Source organism: Epinephelus lanceolatus, chromosome 12, assembly GCF_041903045.1.
Source record: "Epinephelus lanceolatus isolate andai-2023 chromosome 12, ASM4190304v1, whole genome shotgun sequence".
NCBI classification, from domain to species: Eukaryota; Metazoa; Chordata; class Actinopteri; order Perciformes; family Serranidae; genus Epinephelus; species Epinephelus lanceolatus.
In genome coordinates, this window is record NC_135745.1 from 15,252,326 (window position 1) to 15,272,420 (window position 20,095).

At 39.8% G+C, this 20,095-nt stretch overlaps 2 protein-coding genes across 3 annotated transcripts in view; one reads left to right on the plus strand and one right to left on the minus strand.

Annotated features, from left to right (window-relative positions):
* Positions 1 to 20,095, minus strand: part of LOC117271657 (acyl-coenzyme A thioesterase 5-like) — a 148,892-nt gene that overhangs the window by 15,170 nt on the left and 113,627 nt on the right. The gene's annotated exons all lie outside the window — the stretch shown is intronic.
* Positions 1,261 to 15,358, plus strand: LOC117271652 (class I histocompatibility antigen, F10 alpha chain-like). The gene is made up of 7 exons (XM_078173008.1): positions 1,261 to 1,428; positions 2,879 to 3,145; positions 4,779 to 5,057; positions 5,650 to 5,952; positions 6,218 to 6,319; positions 6,669 to 6,767; positions 7,249 to 15,358. The coding sequence occupies exons 1-6, from the start codon at positions 1,371 to 1,373 to the stop codon at positions 6,743 to 6,745; spliced, it is 1,086 nt and encodes a 361-aa protein (XP_078029134.1). The 5' UTR covers positions 1,261 to 1,370; the 3' UTR covers positions 6,746 to 6,767; positions 7,249 to 15,358.

Here is a 20,095-nt window from a genome sequence, read left to right on the forward strand (position 1 = left end):
CTCGAGATGGTCAGACTGTGTTTATAGAATCAAATAAGGAATTAAAACCAACTTATCGGGGGAAATGAACACTTGAACATACATTAGCGTGATAATAACTACCTAAAATAACAAGAAACAAGTTTGGAGAAATTTTATCTGACGTGTACTTTGAGTTGTTAGTGTCCCTTCGGAGGGATTAACAACCTAAGCTAAGCTAACAACCGTTAGCTCTTAGCCCTGTTAGCAGTGTCTGTAATGACTCATTAAATTTTAAATGGTCCGTGAAAAAAATATTTTTTTCCAGCGGATGTCTTAGTTACAACATGATTGAGCTAGCAAAGCAGTTTTGTGTTGCGATGTGTGGTATTTATTCAGTTTTGGGAAATCACGATGTCTAGAAAGCATCAGTGGCTGCAGCAGCAGCAAAGCACAGTCTGACTATCTCGAGCTTTTATTTTGGTACTTCCGGTGACCGGCACTGTGAATTTGCATATCAGCTAAATATTTAGTTTCACCCAGAACATTTAGATTTAACAAATGTTAGATTTAACATTTAACATTTATATTTATATTTAGCATTTAGATTTAACATTTAGATTTAGATTTAGATTTAATATTTAGATTTAACATTTATATTTATATTTAGCATTTAGATTTAACATTTAGATTTATATTTATAATTAGCATTTAGATTTAACATTTATATTTATATTTAGCATTTAGATTTAATATTTAGATTTAACTATTTAATATATTTCTAACTTAACAAATATTGCTGTAAATGTGGTAAAAGGTGACGTTAAAAAATCACAACACTTTTTTAAACATTGCTTGAAGCTAAATGTCGCAAAATGTTGATGTTATTTTCAGCGTGAGCCACTTTACAAACGGCACCCCATAACTGCATCCCCACAAACTGCAGAGTATCTGTAGCTGACAGTGACCTCTGACCTCCCAGAAGATTTAATACATGTCTGCACATTAACATCACATCAGCCCACACATCATGATACAAGATGTGAGCAGCAGAAGGTTTAATACTCCTTTCATATGTCAACAAAGTGGAGAAAACACAATAAAGCCCTGCATGTCTGATGTCTCTCTATCCTTTTACACAGGCTGAAATAACATCACTTTACTTTCACTTTCATTCATGAGCTATTTCATAAAGTTTTACCGAGTAACAAGTGACGCTCAGCAGAGTTATAGTGACGTTGATGCTCAGCCTAAATTCCCATTGGCTCAGATGGAGGTCGATATCAGTCCCCTCCTTCTTCTTTCCCGCTCTTCAGCCCCGGTGCTCGAGGTGATAAGTTGGTGTGTGTTTGTGTCAGTAAACAAACACTAAACTCGGTATTTTATCAAAGCTTTAGATGTGACAACTCACAATGAAAGCCTGGATTTATCTAGGCCTACTTTTCCTGAGCTTACATGGCGCCTCGGCAAGTAAGTGAAGATTTTTTTATAGCCTAAGGTTATTTATTGTAAAACACAAAAAGCTTCATGTCTTTATATACTGTATGTATTAATTTAAGGTTCGTCTTATAGTCTTTGATGTTTAGTTAAAGAGTAAAAAAACAAGTTCACGTTAAATCCTGACTGAGCAACTCATTGATTGATCTCTACGTTTATCTATTTAGTCATAACCTCTAATGTATTTTATTAAAAACAGCAAAGTGTATTATCTTCCCTAACTTCCCTTTCCTTTATGTCACAATTATTTTATACAATCAGGACCATGAAGACCGATAAGGTCTGATCGATATTAATGCTAAAATGGCGGCATGACTACAAAGCACAACACAATCCAACACGCAGATAAATAAATAAAATATAAAGAAAACATAAAATCAAGTTGTTAAAATAACAGTTCATTGTCCAAAACTATATGTACAGTGCCCTCACTGAAATCAGTATTTAAGTTGTTCATGACTTTTCACATAAAAAAATGAGTTGTGGTTTATTTAGTGCTGTTAATCATGACTTATTTCAGAAACTATGTTAAAAAGAAAACATTAACTTATTTTTCCAGTCTCGAAAAACACAGCATTGTATTTTATTTTAACCCCTCTACAGGCTGCTGTCAAGGTTTTAGATTCTTATTTTCAACTAACAAGTTAGTTTTTGTTTTCCTGCTGAAGTCGAACAACTTGATTTGTTGGTACAATATTTAAAATCATTCACTAATGTGTGTAAACAAAATTACTGACATTTTAAATGATACATTGCTCATTCATGATCTTTTTTACTCCAACACAAAATATTAACTCACACACAGTGAGGTAATATTGATACTTTTCCTGCACACAGAAAAACAAACATAATCAATAACAACCTACTGAACATAAATATTAGCTTCATATCATTTTAGCTCATAGTTTGACCTATATACTATATCTTCTTAAATTGTATAATATTTAAAATATCCTTTAAACCATTTTCCAGAGGATAACAAAATCTGACTCCACATACTGAAATACACATCTGCTTTAATAATGTACGTCCGTACTGAGTTTTGTTTTCACTATTGGTCTCAACAATCCAGTGTCTGCGGGCGATAGTGTTTACGTGTGTGATGTAATAACAGGGAACAGCTTTATTCTTGGACAGATTTGCAGAACAGGTTTGGTCTGACAGCTTTACACAGAATTAAGAGCAAATAAACATCAGTTCATGGTGGAGGAAATGTTGTATGGGATATGAATTCAGTATAAGACAAAACATTACACTTATTAAAGTATACATTTATGTTTGTGTTTTATTGAGTGAACAACAGATGCTAATTAAATGTCTTGGATGTGCCGTAGTTTTTTTACAATGTTTAGAGGAAAATAACATTGTTCAGTGATGTATAAAACTGTAATTCTGAAAACTGAAATGATTACTCTTCTCACAGTGACTCACTCTCTGAAGTATTTCTACACTGCCTCTTCTCAAGTCCCAAACTTCCCAGAGTTTGTGGTTGTTGGGTTGGTTGATGAAGTTCAGATGGATTATTGTGACAGTAACACCAGGAGAGCAGAACCCAAACAGGACTGGATGAGCAGAGTCACAGAGGATGATCCTCAGTACTGGCAGAGGAACACTGAGAACTGTCTGGATGCCCAGCCGGTCTTCACAGCCAACATTAAAATTCTAAAGCAGAACTTAAACCAAACTGGAGGTTTGTTTATGTTTCACTTTCTACTGATAAAATGTTGTTTATATTTTCATCCTCTGTTTTAGTAAACATGTCTCTCTCTCTCTCTCTCTCTCATGGATAAAATCAAATAAAGTATATGAGAAGACAGAAAAGAAGAAGAAAAAAGAAAATAATAATAATTACAGATAAAACAGAATACACTAATAACAGTTCATCAATAGATGAAAGGACCAGTTGAGTTTTCAGTTGGACATGGAGCAGGAGGATAGCTCATCTGTGGTCACTGTCTGTTGTCTGAGGCTCTTACCTGTTTTGATAAACTTTGCTGTTTCCAGGACGACACACGTTTTCTCTCCCAGCAGATACTGCATTTTCACTGCATCACTGGATCGAGAGAACTCTTCACACTTCTGTGAAATCTGTGTGTAGAGCTTGTCTCTGATGTCCGAGTATCTGCTGCAGTGGAGCAGGAAGTGCTGCTCGGTCTCTGGTTGGTTCTACTGACAGAGCGAGCACACTCTGTCCTCTGGACACAGCCAGTTGTGTGTGTGTCATCCCGTCTCTATCCTGAGACTGTGATTACTGAGTCTGTAGGCGGTCACAGTTCTCCTCAGCCTCTCATCCTGTAGCGTACTCAGGTACTCTGCTACACCGTACTCTCTCCATAGAGCTGAGTAACACTGCAGCCTGCTTTGGTTCTGGATCTCATTTCTCCAGAAATTGATGTAGCTGAGTTCATGTTGGTTGATGATCTGATTGGGGTGGTAGTGGGGCGTGGGGGTGTGGGTGGTATGTGTGAGGGCAGAGCTGAGTTTTAGTACTAGCTGGCTAAAATAAGGACCGAACCCACCAAAAAAAAGGAAAAGAAAACACAACAAAACAAAAGTGTGTGTGTGTGTGTGTGTGTGGGAAATAATAAACAATAATAATAAAATAATAAGTGATCATAAAAATTGCAATAATCTCCATCTCTCCCTCTGTCTGCCTCTCTCTGTCTCTCTTATTTTCTGTCTCTCTGTCTCTCTCTGTGCCTCTCTCTCTGTTTCTCTCAAATTCAAATTCAAATTTGCTTTATTGGCATGAAAATTATTAGAACTATGTTGCCAAAGCGTTAATAATCAATGCAACAAAACAAAACAAAATATAGAAATCACAAGTTAAAATATATATAAATAAGATGAAACTAAAAAATAAAAAAAAAAATGAAGAGAATGATGTGTGTGTGTGCGTGTGTTTTTCTGCAGGGGTGTGTGTGTGTCTGTGTGTGTGTTTCTGCGTGTGTGTGTGTGTGAAATAATAAACAATAATAAAATAATAAATGGTAAAAAACTGATAATCTCCATGTCTCTCCCTCTCTCTCTCTCTCTCTCTCGCTCTCTCTCTCTCTCAAATTCAAAATCTTTATTGGCATGAAAGTTTTCAAAAATGCATCACTGGCAAAGCATAAAATACGAACACAAACACAAAATACACAATAACAGTAATATGAAGATTAATCAAAATCAAATAAAATAGATACTTTTCATAAATTATATAAGAATAAAATAAAACACGTTAATATATATATTTATCTAATAACAATAAATCTTATTTGTATTGCACTTTACATTTTAGTAATCTCAAATCTCTCAATCTCTCTCTCTCTGTCTCTCAGGTGTCCACATTTACCAGTCGATGTATGGTTGTGAGTGGGACGATGAGACTGGAAACACCAATGGATATGCGCAGTTTGGTTATGATGGAGAAGACTTCATATCATTGGACCTGAAGACAGAGACATGGATCGCTCCTAAACCACAGGCTGTCATCACCAAACACAAGTGGGACAATGAAAAAGCTATGATAGCACAGTGGAAACTCTACCTCACTCAGCATTGTCCTGACGGGCTGAAGCAGTATGTGGACTATGGGAGGAGCTCTCTGCTGAGAAAAGGTAGAGTCACATGACCTGATGTAGTTTCATGAACATAACAATCTTCATGTGTCTCCTCTGTTTCTAACCAACAGGAACATCACAGTGAATATGAGCCAACATATACAGACACACATTTTCTTTTTCTCTATTGTTCTCACCTCTCTTCATCTCTCTGCCTCCCTCTCTCTGAACTCTGTTTCCTGTCACTCTCTCCCACAGACTGATCACCACTCTCTCTTTCTCTCTGCCATGTTTCTTTTTGTCTTCATTTATCTTTCTATCTTTAATGTCTTTGTAACAATCACTGTCCTCCTCCCTTTCAAATCTCTCTCCCCTTCTCACCTCTCCTCATCTGTCTTATTATCTCCTCTGTGTCTCCCTTCTTTTCTCAGTTACACTTCACTGAGGTTTATTTGCACAGCATACATATATATAGTTCATGTGTTACTAATGCATTTGAAATACATTATATATTCGAAATGTAGATAATAGTAGATAATAGTAGTGCAAAGTAGTAATATTAGAAATTATATTAGATAATAAAATACAGTAGATAATGTTAGAGAACCTATGAACTGTCTTCTTCTTCTACTTCTCTCTCTGTCTGCAGACCTTCCCTCAGTGTCTCTCCTCCAGAAGTCTCCCTCGTCTCCAGTCAGCTGCCACGCTACAGGTTTCTACCCAAACAGCGCCATGATGTTCTGGAGGAAAGATGGAGAGGAGCTTCATGAGAACGTGGACCACGGAGAGATCCTCCCCAACCATGATGGATCCTTTCAGATGAGCAGTGACCTGAATGTTTCATCAGTCCCACCTGAAGACTGGGAGAAGTACGAGTGTGTGTTCCAGCTCTCTGGTGTGAAGGAGGACATCGTCACCAAACTGGACAAAGCAGTGATCAGGACCAACAGAGGTAAGACTTCTATCTGAAGTGAAGGTGGGAAACACACATTTAGTTTACTGTGACAGTCCTGCAGTTCATTTATTTTAATGTGAATGGGACGTTTTGTTTCCTTCAATAGTTTTGGTGTCAGTTTCTTCCATCTAGTGTTTTTTATATAATGTCAAGGCTCAGATGTGTGTTAAACCAATGCATGTGCCCACTTCTGGACCCTAATAATTACTCTTAATTCATCTGTTCAGATTGTGACTATTTTTTGTTGTCTTCCACTCAACAGAGAAACCCACTGCCGTGACCGTCCCCATCATTGCTGCAGTGGTTGTTCTTGCTCTCGTCCTCATCACTGTGATCGGATACGTCATTTACAAAAACAGGAAAGGTGAGAGACTGAAACAGATTGATTTTCTCTTTATTTGAGTCTTTATTTTCATTATTTTGAGTTGAGACTATGAATTGATGCTTTTATTCAGACTGCAAAAGTGAAATTTAAGCCGCGTAAGGCTCATTATGACGAGAAGAGCCAAATTCATATTTTAGTGATATATTGATTATTTATTTGTATTTGTATGCTGAAAATGAAAATAAAATTAAAGAGGTAGACATTAATTGATCACCTTGAGTGACTAGGTAAATAGGGACTAGGTGTTTGAAGATATTTGGACATTTTGAAAACTGCGTGAACTAAAATATTCGTGAACTAAAATATTCGTCTTTGCTTTTTATTTCAGCTGAATGCTCTGAACCTCAGGACAACAACCCTGAGCTCTCTGTGAAACTGAATCCTGAAGGAAACAACCCTAGATGATAATCACAGCACCCTGCACACAGTGAGTTTCTTCATATGAGACATGAACTCTTCACAGCTGTTTTTAAACAAACCTGCCTTAAACTAACCTTCTGTGATTGTTTCTTTATCCGCTGTTAAACTCCTGTGACACTTTGAAGCTTTGAAGAAAATCTTCCACTTTGAATTTTTTCCAACAAAAGGTGAAACTGTTTAATATGAAGTAAAGTGAGATTATCAAGAGGACTCAGATGCTTCCAGAAACCTTCACATCAGCATGTCAGATACATTGTGATATTAAAAGCTCAAATATTAACCTTTAGTGAAGCAGTGACACCAATTTATTAAAATGGTGTTGAACCAAATTAAAACAAACAATTGTACTTCAGAGATAAATACACATTTTATAAAATGTTAAATGACTGAATCATGGGTTCTTTAGGGCTAAATGATGATGTCAGTATGTGGCTTTATGATTTATTTTGTTTTCTATTTATCCATTTCTTTTCTTCGTGTCTCTTGAGGTTTGTGGACACGTTGTGCACTGGAACAATGGTCGTCTATCTGTGTTACTGCTGGTGATGAAGCAGGATGAGCTGGACAGGAAATGGATGGATGGAGTTTTGTATCACTGTGGGAAATGATCCTGATTTGTATGTCATTGATTGGACAAATATTTCCATCTCGACACGACTACATCTCGAAGGGCCACCACTGTGTGCGCACACACACACACACACAGACGTATTTTCCAGTTATGTCAATAGTTTGTTTATTTGTTTAAAACAGATTTAAAGATGTTATTTTGATCTCAATGAGATTAAAGCAAATAATTTATGTCTTTGAGTGTTTTTCTTCATTAATCAGGGGTTGTAGTGTAATGTACTGATTTACTGAAGACATATACTGTACCTTTTAGTTGACCTTTAAAAAGATATGTGTTGAAGCAATATAATCTGTGCAACTGACAAATTACACACTGGTTTAATATTTCATGTATTCTTATGACACACACACACACTTATTGAGCACTTAAGCATTGTGGTGGAGAAGTACCTAGGACTCACTGTGAATCATTTCTAAAAATAGCATGAGAATGGGTTCAGAAAACACTAGTGGAAAATTAGGGGAATTACAGCTTGTCCTGAGAATGACCCTAGTAAGAGGAGGCGGTCTTAGATCTAGGAAAAACATTACTCAGCAGAAATATGACACCAATATGGTGGAGAAAAAGTGACTCAGCAGAGGTGGGATATGTTACGATCAGAGCCAAGTGAGAAGGATTAAGGGAAAGAGATGACTCAGCAGAAATTCTACGATAAAAGAACGAGCGCAAACAAAGAAATTCCAGCCTTGCTCCGGAGCTTGGCTCATTTGGGTTGTGATGTGTTTGTTGCCTGCGAGCACATTAAACTCAGTTGCATCTGATTCTACGTGTCTCCAGTGATTTTTTTTGACCTCTGAGTATCTGAGTTTTTGATATCTAATGGAAGATAAAGAAAGTCCGTTTGAGAGGAAAAGAGCGAGGTCGCGAGCTAACTGGCCCGGCTCGGGACCTTGACTTTTTTGCTTCTACATTATTTGGCGAGCCAGCCAGGAGGACGAGGAGGTCGGATCCTGAGATCGGGGGGCGCTTGACTGCACATCAGACGTACAGGTGGCCACCAGATAAGGTAAGCAGAGCCTTTTTTCTGCCTAAACCGGGTGCGTCTGGGGTGCAGTTGGGAGCCGCCAAGGTCGGAGGTATTTGACAAATTCCTCTCCTAAAGAACCTAAAATGTGATGTAAAAATTACTAACTAATAACACAACATTGGAACATAGCTGATATATTGCTGGAGACAACTGAATCTAGTGCAACACAGTGTGTGTGTGTGTAAGTTAGAGAGATAAACATGGAGAGTGAATGTGGGAGGGAGTGAGTGAGTGTGTGTATGTGTGTGTGGAATGTGGGGAGTGAGCTAGAGTAACCAAGCAGGCAAAAGAAAGAGTGAATGTGTGTGTGCTGAATGTACGGTAACAAATGTAGTGAGGAAGGTAGTAAGAGTAAAGTATTTAAAGTATTAAGAGTATTTAAAGTATTTAAAGAGACAAAAGTGCACAATAAGAGAAGAAAAGAGTCAGAGATACTCAAAAGCATATCCGTGGTTACCGCTATTGACTTGACAAACGCATCCTTTAAATCTGTGAAGGCAGGGGCGTTGAGCCAACCAATAGGCTGCTCGGGCGGAATGCAAAAATAAGAGAGTCAGAGGTACTCAAAAGCGAATCCGTGGATACCGCTAGCGACTTGCCACGCACACCTTTAAGCCTGTAGGGGCAGGTGTGTGTGAGTCAACCGTTGGGACAGCTCAGACGGAGAGCTTAGGGAATAGAGATTAAGAAAAGGCCTAAAGTAAAAAGCTTCTGTGGATACCGCCGTTTTGAGGAAAGTGACCTCCCAGCCAAGAAGGAGGGGGAGTCACCGTAGACAGAACGGGACTGAACGGGCAGAACGCTTAAAATGTTGCAACCAAAGAGATAAAGGAAAAGTAAAAAAGACAAAAAACAAGTCAAAACAGTTAACAGATCGATCAAAAGTGTAAAATTGTAAAAACCTAACTGTAAGCTATAAAGTTGCTGTACATACATTGTAGTATATTTAGAAGTAAGTTGTAGTAAACACAGTATAATCTATTTAGAGTAATGCATGAAGCGTTGTATAAAGTGTTGTAAATACAGTAAAGTGTTAAATAAAATGTAACTGTAAAAAGACTGACAAATCATTGGGAGACTGACTAAACAGAGAGCACAAAAGGAGGGGGTGAGGCATGCAGCCAGCACAGAGTGAGGAACACAGCCAATAGAAGTGGGCTTATACAAAAAACAAAGCTCTGTTAAAATTTGATAGTTTGGTTCTGACCTCTATTGGGTTAAAGGTCATTACAAAGAAAAAAAGACATTTTGGGGCCTGAATGTTTTATCATAATCTGGTATCTGTGTGTTTGTTTTATGTGATTTGTTTCAAAGTTTTGTTACATGAGGTAGTTATTAACAGCGTCTCAGTGAAACAAAACCAGACAAGGGTAACCTAACGGTGTCAACAAATTGGGGACTGGAAACCTAACGGTGCCAACAAAAAGTCCACGTTTCACTGATTGAACCAGTTGCTCGGGTGAACTCCATACAAACTGGTTGGCTGTTAAGGGGAGAATAAAAAAGAAATATCTGTTATTTTAATTTAATTTTATAGATAAATAAAATAAGTGATAAGTATAGTCTCATAAATGAATAGAATAAGCAATAAAATTATAAATAAATTATAAATGATAAGTAGGTTTAGTTTATATGTATAGTTTTATAATAAATACAATAAGTAATAAAATAAAGAAAAAAGAAGTTGAGATCAAGCTGTTAAGAGTTGGATGGAAGAGGGTGACAGCAGTAGTAATGAAATTTGGGCTGAAGAATATTGCATGACTGATGGTTCAGTGGACACTAGAGGCATAAAAAACACATTTTGGGTTGGAAAGAAGCTACATAGACAGCGAAGGGGGTGAGCAGATAGAGAGAATCAAACTAAGCTGTTAAATAAATCAAGTGCACGGGCTCGCTGCTGCAACATTGGGAGATCAAATTAGGCTGACTTCACTGGTACAACATCGTGGACCAGAGATAACACAAATAGGGAGAGTAATAAGGCAAACACATACATTTCACCAGTGACAGGTTAAGAGGTGAGGTTATACATAACTCACAGAACACCTGAAATAGATGGAAGAGGGAAATGAAGGGAGAGTGAAAATAAGACGCAAGAACCAGGTCAGTATGATGCAGAAGAGGAAGCAGACGACGAGGGAGATCAGATATGGTCAGACACAGACTCAAGGGAAGAATACGAGGAGAGAGCAGTGAAGCTTACAGGATTAATGAAGTCATATACAATGCCATCAGAAAAAGGCAGAGAAGGATAGTACAGAGTCAGCACAGGTTCAGCTGTTAAAACTCCAATTGGAAGATGCACGACGTAAAACCAACGATGCAAAAAAAAAAAAAAAGCAGAGAAAAAATCAACCAATCAGATGGTTCGGCAGCTTCCGCCCTTCCCCATACACACTCCAGATCTATTTCCGACCCCAGAGTGGGTTGATCCTCGCCCTCCCCATTGGAGTGGCTCGAGAAGAGGTACAGGAGGATTCAGAGGCAGGGGTGGGGGTCGTGGCGACCCAAGAGGGGGTCAGGGCGGTAGAGGGTGTTTTATTTGTGGAGCCACCTTGAATCTCCCTGTGTCTAAACACCAAATATCATCCTCAGCAGTTGAACTAACTGGGTTCTCGGGACAACCACAAAATCTGCCGCTCACCAAACCACTCACTACCACCATACTCCAGGCTGAACAGACATTTTCACGCAGATATGTTTCTTCTTTGTCATGCCCTGTGAATCTATTGGGGAAATGGCAAATGGCTACACTGTGAACTGCTCATTAACAACTGTGCATTCCTCCTCGCAAATGTTGTTATCAGCGGATACCTCCCCCATGGCTGAAGGACATTGAGCTGATATCTACTGGGGCCTTCTCGAGCCAGAAACCATGGAGACGCCTGGCATTGGCACTCTCTATCAGTCTTGGCGTCCCTGGGTTCAGTCATTAAATCCCTACACGCCTCCTCTCGATCCCCTCCATGTAACTCTTTATTATGACAGGAATGGCAACGAGTTGTATCAACAGGCATTTTATAATGAGATAGAAGGGAAATGTGGGAGATAACATCCACCTGCATACTGGTGGGAAATGGGGGAGTGGCTGCAGCTGTTGAACTGACCTCAGAGCAATTGCAGTGGTATGAGGCGGCGGAGGAAGCCTCCCCTCACATATCTTTGGCAGTACATCAAACATCAAGCCAAAGACTTGGGCCCTATGTGTAAAAAACATTATTCACAGATGGATGTTGTTTTAGACATCCAACGGAGGGACTGAAAGCAGCATATGCAGTGGTAAGACAGACAGAGACAGGGTTTGAGGAAGTGATTACAGAAAGTGTAACAGGAAAAGAATCATCTCAATTGGCTGAACTCCAAGCAATGATTGCAGCATTAGAATGGGCTGAAGGGAAAAGAGAGAACATCTACACAGACTCTGCCTATGTCGTAGGAGCGATCCATGTGGAAATGACACAGTGGATCAGATCTGGCTTTTTAACAGCAGCAAAGACCCCCATTAAGCATGAGAAGGACATGAGGAGACTACGGGAGGCTCTGATGAAGCCGGCACAGGTAGCAGTGATTAAGTGCAAGGGTCACGACAAAGCAGGGACAGTTGTCTCCAGAGGGAATGACGCAGCAGATGTGGCAGCCAAAAGAAAGGCAGGATACAGTCAGCAGTATGTAATGCTACAAACAGAGAGAACAGTGCATGACCTCATGCCGCCCTGTGATGTAAATATGTTAATAGCAGAACAGCAGAAAGCCTCTCCAGAGGAGCTCACAGTATGGAGAGAAAGAGGAGCAGTAAAGACAGAGGGTATGTGGGGGTCTCCAGACGGGAGACCTGCACTGCCCCCAGGGCTGAGGAGATCAGTCCTTCAAGAAGCTCATGGTGTGACTCACTGTCGGAAAACGCAAATGGCGCGATATCTCACTCATTGGTGGCACCCGTTTTTGCCAGCGGTGATTGAGAATCGCATCCAAGAATGTAAGATATATACAGAATACAATGTTAGACCCGCGGTGAAACCACATCAGGGGAGATTTCCCCTCCCCAAACTCCCAGGTCAAGAGGTCATTAATGACTATACAGACATGCTAGAGAGAGTGGGAGGATACAGGTGTCTTCTGGTGGCAGTGGATGCATACACTGGTTGGCCAGAAGCCATACCTGCCAAATCAGAGGATGCAAAGACAGTAATCAAATTTCTGATCAATCAATACATTTCCACGCATGGGTTTCCCGAAAGAATCAGATCCGACAATGGAACCCATTCCAAAAACAGAGATCTACAAGAAGTAGAGAGAGCATTGGGACTAAAACACACATTTGGCACAGTCTACCACCCTCAATCACAGGGAGCTGTAGAAAGAGCAAATGGTATTTTAAAAACCAAAATAGCAAAAATAGTAGTAGATAGTGGAAATAAGCTTAATTGGGTGGATGCTTTACCGCTTGCACTAATGTCTATGCGTTCACAAGCCAGCCGAGTCACGCATCTAACACCGCATGAAATGCTTACGAGCCGGCCCATGCCGCTACCATACTTAAGGGGTCCCCATGAGGGACCGTCCCTGGAACAATTACAAGGCGAAATGTTTGACTATTTACGAAGTCTAACCCGTATCCATAGGGCTATCTCCCAGCAGGTGAAAGGCACCACAGAGGACAGAAGGGTCGAAATCCCAGAAGACCTTCAACACATACTTCCTGGAGAGTGGGTGTACGTCAAGGTGTTCAAAAGGAAGTGGGACCAGCCACGCAGAGAAGGTCCATACAAGGTCATATTAGCTACACCAACTGCCTTGAAAGTTGAAGGTAAGGACGTTTGGTTCCATCTTAACCACTGCTGCAGAGCTAACAACCCAGAGAGGGTGTCGACAGAGAGCACCTCAGAGGAAAACACCCCTTCCTCAGTCGCCACCTGGTAGCCACAGGGCTGAGGATGAGGGCCCAAGCGCAGAGAGAACAGAGAGAGGAGAGAGAGCAGAGGCAGAAAGAGAGCAGGGAGAAGAAAGCAGCAGCTCAGAAACAGGTGAAGATGGTAACCTGACTCAAGTTTACATACGTATGTAGACAGAGACCAACAAGTACAACATTCCAATTGAAACACTAAAAACCTCATCAATTCTTGATTGGTTAGAAAAGTTCTCTGTTGGAAAAATCTTACAGACTATAGGAGTAATATTTGGACTCGGCGTCCTTCCCCTAGTACAGATCCTGATAAGAAGGGCCATGAGAATGGCCACGGGACAATTTATTATGCTGATACAACAGCAGGAAAAGCTCCCCGAGAAAGGCAAATTGTGGAAACTAGATAAACCGTGGGTAAGATCCTATGCACCCAAAAGATTGAACAACAATTTATATGAAACCATGATTGACAATATGGACGTATGTGAGAATATGGCTGACAATATAAACTTATATGAGCCAATGAAGGGGAACCTGGAAGGGGAATACGAGGTTGTATAGAGAGAGAGAGGGAGAGCCGATTCAGGGTAAGAAATAACCAAATAATTGGCAATAGATTCAGGAAAAACCTTGCTGTTACCAAACCCATACTAACAATCGACTGATTAACATATATAGGTTATCTATACTACGGGGCAATTAGGAGGAAAAGGAGGGAAGTGAATTGAACTAAACAATGTCCTTTCTAACACACAGATTGGTGCAGAGCATGGCCAGCATGTGGAGATCCCTGTATCCAAAGCAGCAGAATCCAGGGTTGGCCTACCAAGAGCGCCCAGCCATGTCAGAGGACCAGCCCCCATTTGAGCCCAGGCTAGGGATGACCTACAGCGGCAACTGGTCAACCACCACGTGCTGCAACAGAAGATTGAGATGCTGAGGGGATCAGGTGGCGTCCTACTGGCGCCTGCGGATGACTGGTACATCCGCCTATGTGCCCAACGGACAGTAACTTGGCAGCATTAACAGCAAAGATAGCTATGTACCTTGCTTACTGTACTCTGTATATGTGAAGTTATCATGTATTCACTGAAGAAAATACCAGTAACGACTGTAGTCACAACCACTGTATAAGAATGTCATTATGATTAATCATGCAACAAGAAAAACAAAGACATTATTAGGCTAGCTCTTATACTCTATATACATATGAATTATTCGAGGTGATAATCATGAATTGTGTGTGATACCTACGGATGACAAAATGTGTGACAGATACTGCTGTTAATCAATGAAGTATGACTTATGTGCAGCTCTACTGATGTTGATCACTGGAAAATGATTCGTGTGTGATAATAGCCAATCTAAATCTTAATGGTATGGGACTATAAAGTCCCAGAGGGGGGATATATATATTTCCTCCCCCTTGCTGTGATTTAAGATATTATATGGGACTATGGAGCCCCAAAGGGGGGAATGTAGTGTAATGTACTGATTTACTGAAGACATATACTGTACCTTTTAGTTGACCTTTAAAAAGATATGTGTTGAAGCAATATAATCTGTGCAACTGACAAATTACACACTGGTTTAATATTTCATGTATTCTTATGACACACACACACACTTATTGAGCACTTAAGCATTGTGGTGGAGAAGTACCTAGGACTCACTGTGAATCATTTCTAAAAATAGCATGAGAATGGGTTCAGAAAACACTAGTGGAAAATTAGGGGAATTACAGCTTGTCCTGAGAATGACCCTAGTAAGAGGAGGCGGTCTTAGATCTAGGAAAAACATTACTCAGCAGAAATATGACACCAATATGGTGGAGAAAAAGTGACTCAGCAGAGGTGGGATATGTTACGATCAGAGCCAAGTGAGAAGGATTAAGGGAAAGAGATGACTCAGCAGAAATTCTACGATAAAAGAACGAGCGCAAACAAAGAAATTCCAGCCTTGCTCCGGAGCTTGGCTCATTTGGGTTGTGATGTGTTTGTTGCCTGCGAGCACATTAAACTCAGTTGCATCTGATTCTACGTGTCTCCAGTGATTTTTTTTGACCTCTGAGTATCTGAGTTTTTGATATCTAATGGAAGATAAAGAAAGTCCGTTTGAGAGGAAAAGAGCGAGGTCGCGAGCTAACTGGCCCGGCTCGGGACCTTGACTTTTTTGCTTCTACAGGGTATGCTGTTGGTTTTTGTTTCATAATGTGTATGTTTTGATCTGTCATTACAGTTTTTTACAATGACTTCAGCTCTAATTTCAGAACCTTGATATCCCTTTTCACAACTCTAGACACAAAACTCAAAACTAATGATCAAAATGCACATTTTTTCAAAACTCCTTTTTTCAAAACACTTTTTCCAGTTGCTTGGATACTATACACATTAACCTAAGATCATTAACAAATGATAACTAAAATCACCTGTTCAAAATGACACAACTTAACATCAAAGTATTAGCATTTCAAAATGCAATTCACACATTACATCGGAGATGACAGTCTATTCATTTCATTACAATGATCTAACTATCAATGTATACAACTGCTCAAAATAATAAGTTAAACTTGCATTTCTCTTAATGCACAGTTTTATGGAAACTGCTGAACAATATTTGATGTTTAGATCATGAAAGGCCCTTATAATTGCTTTTCCAACACTCTCAACTCGTTACTGATGATTGATTTCACCTTGTGGTATGAGTATAAATGAGTGGGATCCATGACAGCACAAGCGATTTCAGCAGAGGTGGAAAAAGTACTGAAAAATTCTGCTCAAGTAAATGTACTTTACTTTGATGAAATTCTACTTAAGTACAAGTAAAGCTACCCATCTAAAAATCTACTCAAGTAAAAGTAAAAAGTAGTTCATTTAAAATGTACTTAAAGTAGAAGTTACATAGTTACTTCCAACAACTTGATGGGGGTCACTCCTATGCAGTGCAAAAATGGTCCAGGGGTCATAAATCCAATCCAAAAACTGGTTGTTTTTCTACGATGAATCATAGAATTCAATTCAATTTAGGGCTGCACAATATCATTAGAGCATCACCATCGCAATGTGTTCTTGTGCAATAGTCACATTGTGAGACTTGCAGTATAAGTTCATCATATCAATATAATATTAGTCAAAGGCAATATGCCATACTTATTTGGCTGATTACAGTTTTTCTCTATTGCTGAAACACGTTTTTTGGAGGAAGACCTCCTTTTCTCAAAACTACACACACACAAAGCACAAAAACACACACACAAACTGCTAAACTCAACACTTGTCTTGCAAAATAACACTCTGCCTTCAAAACAAGTTCAACATCTTCTCAAAATGGAACTTTGTGTTCAAATGACACACACAGCCATCATATGAGTAGACACTTGTAGCACCAATTGAACATTGCAGTGCAAAATGGAAAACACCACTGTCTGAATGGAAAACACTCAGAATTATACATTTGCATGTTCATGCTGTCACACTTGCCCATTTTGTAAAATACTGTATTACAGTATGTTTTGTGGTACATTCAAATATAAAACAACACATTTGCAGTAACAGAATTTTTTTTATTTTTTCATCCAAAATCAAACAAATGCGGCCACAACCATCAAAACAGATTTACTGGTGTGCCACATCGTGCCTTTGGTTCCTGTCTGGCCACAGGACCTCATCCACATCACAGGCAGTGTTTTCCCTCGCCAGGCAGCGGGGAAAGTAATGCCTTGAATGTCGCATGAAACCTTGGCAGGCCTCAGCTGGGACATCGTCACAGGCCTCCTCCATTGCCTGGAGCAGCGTGACGCACTGCTGGGGGTTGAGCTCATACACCTTCCATCGCCATGTGGAGAAGAACTCCTCAATGGGGTTCAGGAAGGTGGAGTATGGTGGGAGAAATACAGCAGAAAACTGTAGTTACTACTACCAGCCAGCTACTGTGGCTCAAAGAACTGGTTGTCAGGTGTGATGAGGTGGTTATGGAGTGTGTCCAGGAATGCCAGGAGCAATGTACCGAAGGTGGCATGGCAATGGAGGATACCATGGTGATTCATCGCCGCACACATGGTGATGTTACCTCCACGCTGTCCAGGGACCTCAACAATGGCAGGCTGGCCGATTAGATTCCTTCCCCGACGCCTTCTTTTCACCAGGTTGAACCCTGCCTCGTCAATGTAGAGGAATTCATGGATCTCGGCGGCCGCATCTAGCCCCAGAACTCTCTGAAACAGACAGCATGACAGTATCAGACATGGACCTAGAGCAGTCAATACATGATCGTGCGAGACAATGTAAAGAAACACTGTAACTGCATCATACAGTATTACAGGTGCAATACAGTAATGTGTCAGTGCTGGATATAGGACTTACTTGCACATTGTCATGGCGCAGCTCCTTGACCCTGGCCGAATTCCTTTCAAAGGGCACCCTATACACTTGCTTCATGCGTACTGCATTGGACACGGTCCAGTGTGCTGAGGCCGACAGAGCTGATGGTCTGGAACACCACTTGGTCTTCAATCATCTTTCTTTGGATTTGTTTTAGGGTGATAGCGTTGTTCTCCACAACCATGTTCACAATGGCAGTCTCCTGCTGAGCCGTGAACACACGTGCCCTCCCACCTGCTTGTGGTAATCTTTCATTTCTGCAAAGATACAGATACAGCAACATACATTACGTATTGTATAGACAAAGTAGGAATGCAGTTCCCAATCTCATATGTATGTGCCATACTGTAGAACATGCTTTGTTTACAGCACAGTACAATGGTCCACTTACAAAACTATATTCTACAGTAATCATTGAGTGCTGTATTGATACAGTATGCAGTACTACATACAGTAAAGTCGAGTGAGTAGTATTTCTTACCTATCCTCATTTCTGAACGTCCTTACGATGGATGCCACAGTGAAGCGGCTGAGGTTTGGTTGGATCCTCAGACCAGCCCCCCTCATCGTCAAACCATGGCTGAGGACATGATCGATTATCATGGCCCGAATCTCATCTGAGATGGTGGCTCTCCTTCTTCCTCTTTGTCCTCCTCTTCCTTCCCCCGCCTTGGCCTCCTCTCCCCCCATCTTGTCCTCCTCCTTGTCCACCTCTTCCTCCTCCTCCTCCTCCTCTTTGTCCTCCTCCTGCTCGACCTTGCCCTCCTCCTCCTGGTTGTTCCCCTCTCCCTCCTCTCCCTACTCCTCCTCTCACCTGTACTCCTCTGCCTCTCTGGACACCTCTCCCTTCAAATCCATCCATTGTTCTCCAAACCAGGAGCTCACTTTTGGCCCTTTATATTCCTTAAGCTCTGATTGTAAACTGCTCAACAGACTTGAGTGTTTAGCACTTTGATTGGTTGTGTGTTCCATGTGGAAACAGTGAGATTTGTATTGGAAAAGAGTGTTCAAAATATAGAGACTTGTGTGTAGTGTTTTGAGAAGAGGGATGAAAAGGGAACTGAGAGCTGATGGAAATCTTTTTGTAAATATTTTCTGCTAATATTTGGGGACAAAGGACATTTTCTGTCTTAGTTTTTTGGAAATAAAGTTTTGCTTTTCAATAAAGTGTCAAAGATTCCCAAATTTCTGTCTTTTTGTGACTGTGATAATTTTGTGTAGTTGTTATGTTTAAATAATACATAAAATAAGAGCACAGCACACAGGAATGATAGTAATAATCTAACTGTGGGATGTTTCCATTAATAACTTTCTTAGCATTCATATTATGACTTAGAAAATCATTTATATCACAGTGACATGTGGCAGTTGATTTCTCTTTTGTTTTTGCAGACATTGAACAGCAATGAATGACATCTTTTTTATTCTTGTTTTGTTCTTCATTAAAACTAATGATATTCCAGAGGTCTCAGTCTTTTTGTAAATGGACACATACTATTTTATGTAACAGCCCTATGAATACTGTATTAACTATTCTCACAGAGCTTTAATGAACGTGAGCCCTGACCTGTAGCTGTTATAAAGAGGAAAGATAAGATAAAAACCTTTCTTGATACCCAGCAGGGAAATTCAGTTGTTGCAGCTGCACGGGGACAGAAGTTGTACAGATATACAGAGACAGTATTAGAAAGAAATAAGAAGTACATGGAACTAAAATAAGATTATAGAAAACTATACAAGAGTGTTTGGAGACCAAAAAACAAACAAACAAACCAAAACAAAAAACAAGGTAAAGCAGCAGTGATGGGATTAAAGCTAGCAGAGTCAATGAGACTCTGTTAACAGTAAACACCAGACCAATATATAATATGATTAAGTAATGGTACTAATGTTTGTAGTAATATAGAGATGTAATGTATAATATAGAATGTCATGTATATACCTGTGTGACATATGAACAAAGGTATTTTTCAAGTCTCAAGTTAAAAACATATCCGTTTAAAAGAAACTATAACCACTGTAGAAGTTCTCAAGTACACGAGTACAATGTCTGACTTTGTATTTCATTCTGACAATGACCATAATTTAATTGGCAAATCTCCAGATTTGAGCGGAAATCCCTGTGTTGCAAATTTAAAAAATAATCCAGGGAAAAGGCTCTTGAGAAAGATAAACGAGAGAAAACATCAGTTGGAGATCAAGACATTAAACAAATATTTATATATAACTGTTTATTTGAATTTATTTTAATTCACTTTTTTCTTAAATTTCCCAAAAAGCTCTTTTTTCATGGCTTCTGTTTATTAGTCACTTTTCTTTGAGATGTTCTGTCCCAGGTGTCTTTGAGGGGGTTCCTGGGGGTCCCCAGAAAAATGAGGAATTGTTTATT

Excerpts from the sequence above, each read along its gene's own strand:
- LOC117271652 (XM_078173008.1), top strand. The coding sequence starts at position 1,371 with ATGAAAGCCTGGATTTATCTAGGCCTACTTTTCCTGAGCTTACATGGC. Across the intron at positions 1,429-2,878 it reads CTTACATGGCGCCTCGGCAA|TGACTCACTCTCTGAAGTAT; the intron begins GTAAGTGAAGAT and ends CTCTTCTCACAG. Across the intron at positions 5,058-5,649 it reads GAGCTCTCTGCTGAGAAAAG|ACCTTCCCTCAGTGTCTCTC; the intron begins GTAGAGTCACAT and ends CTCTGTCTGCAG.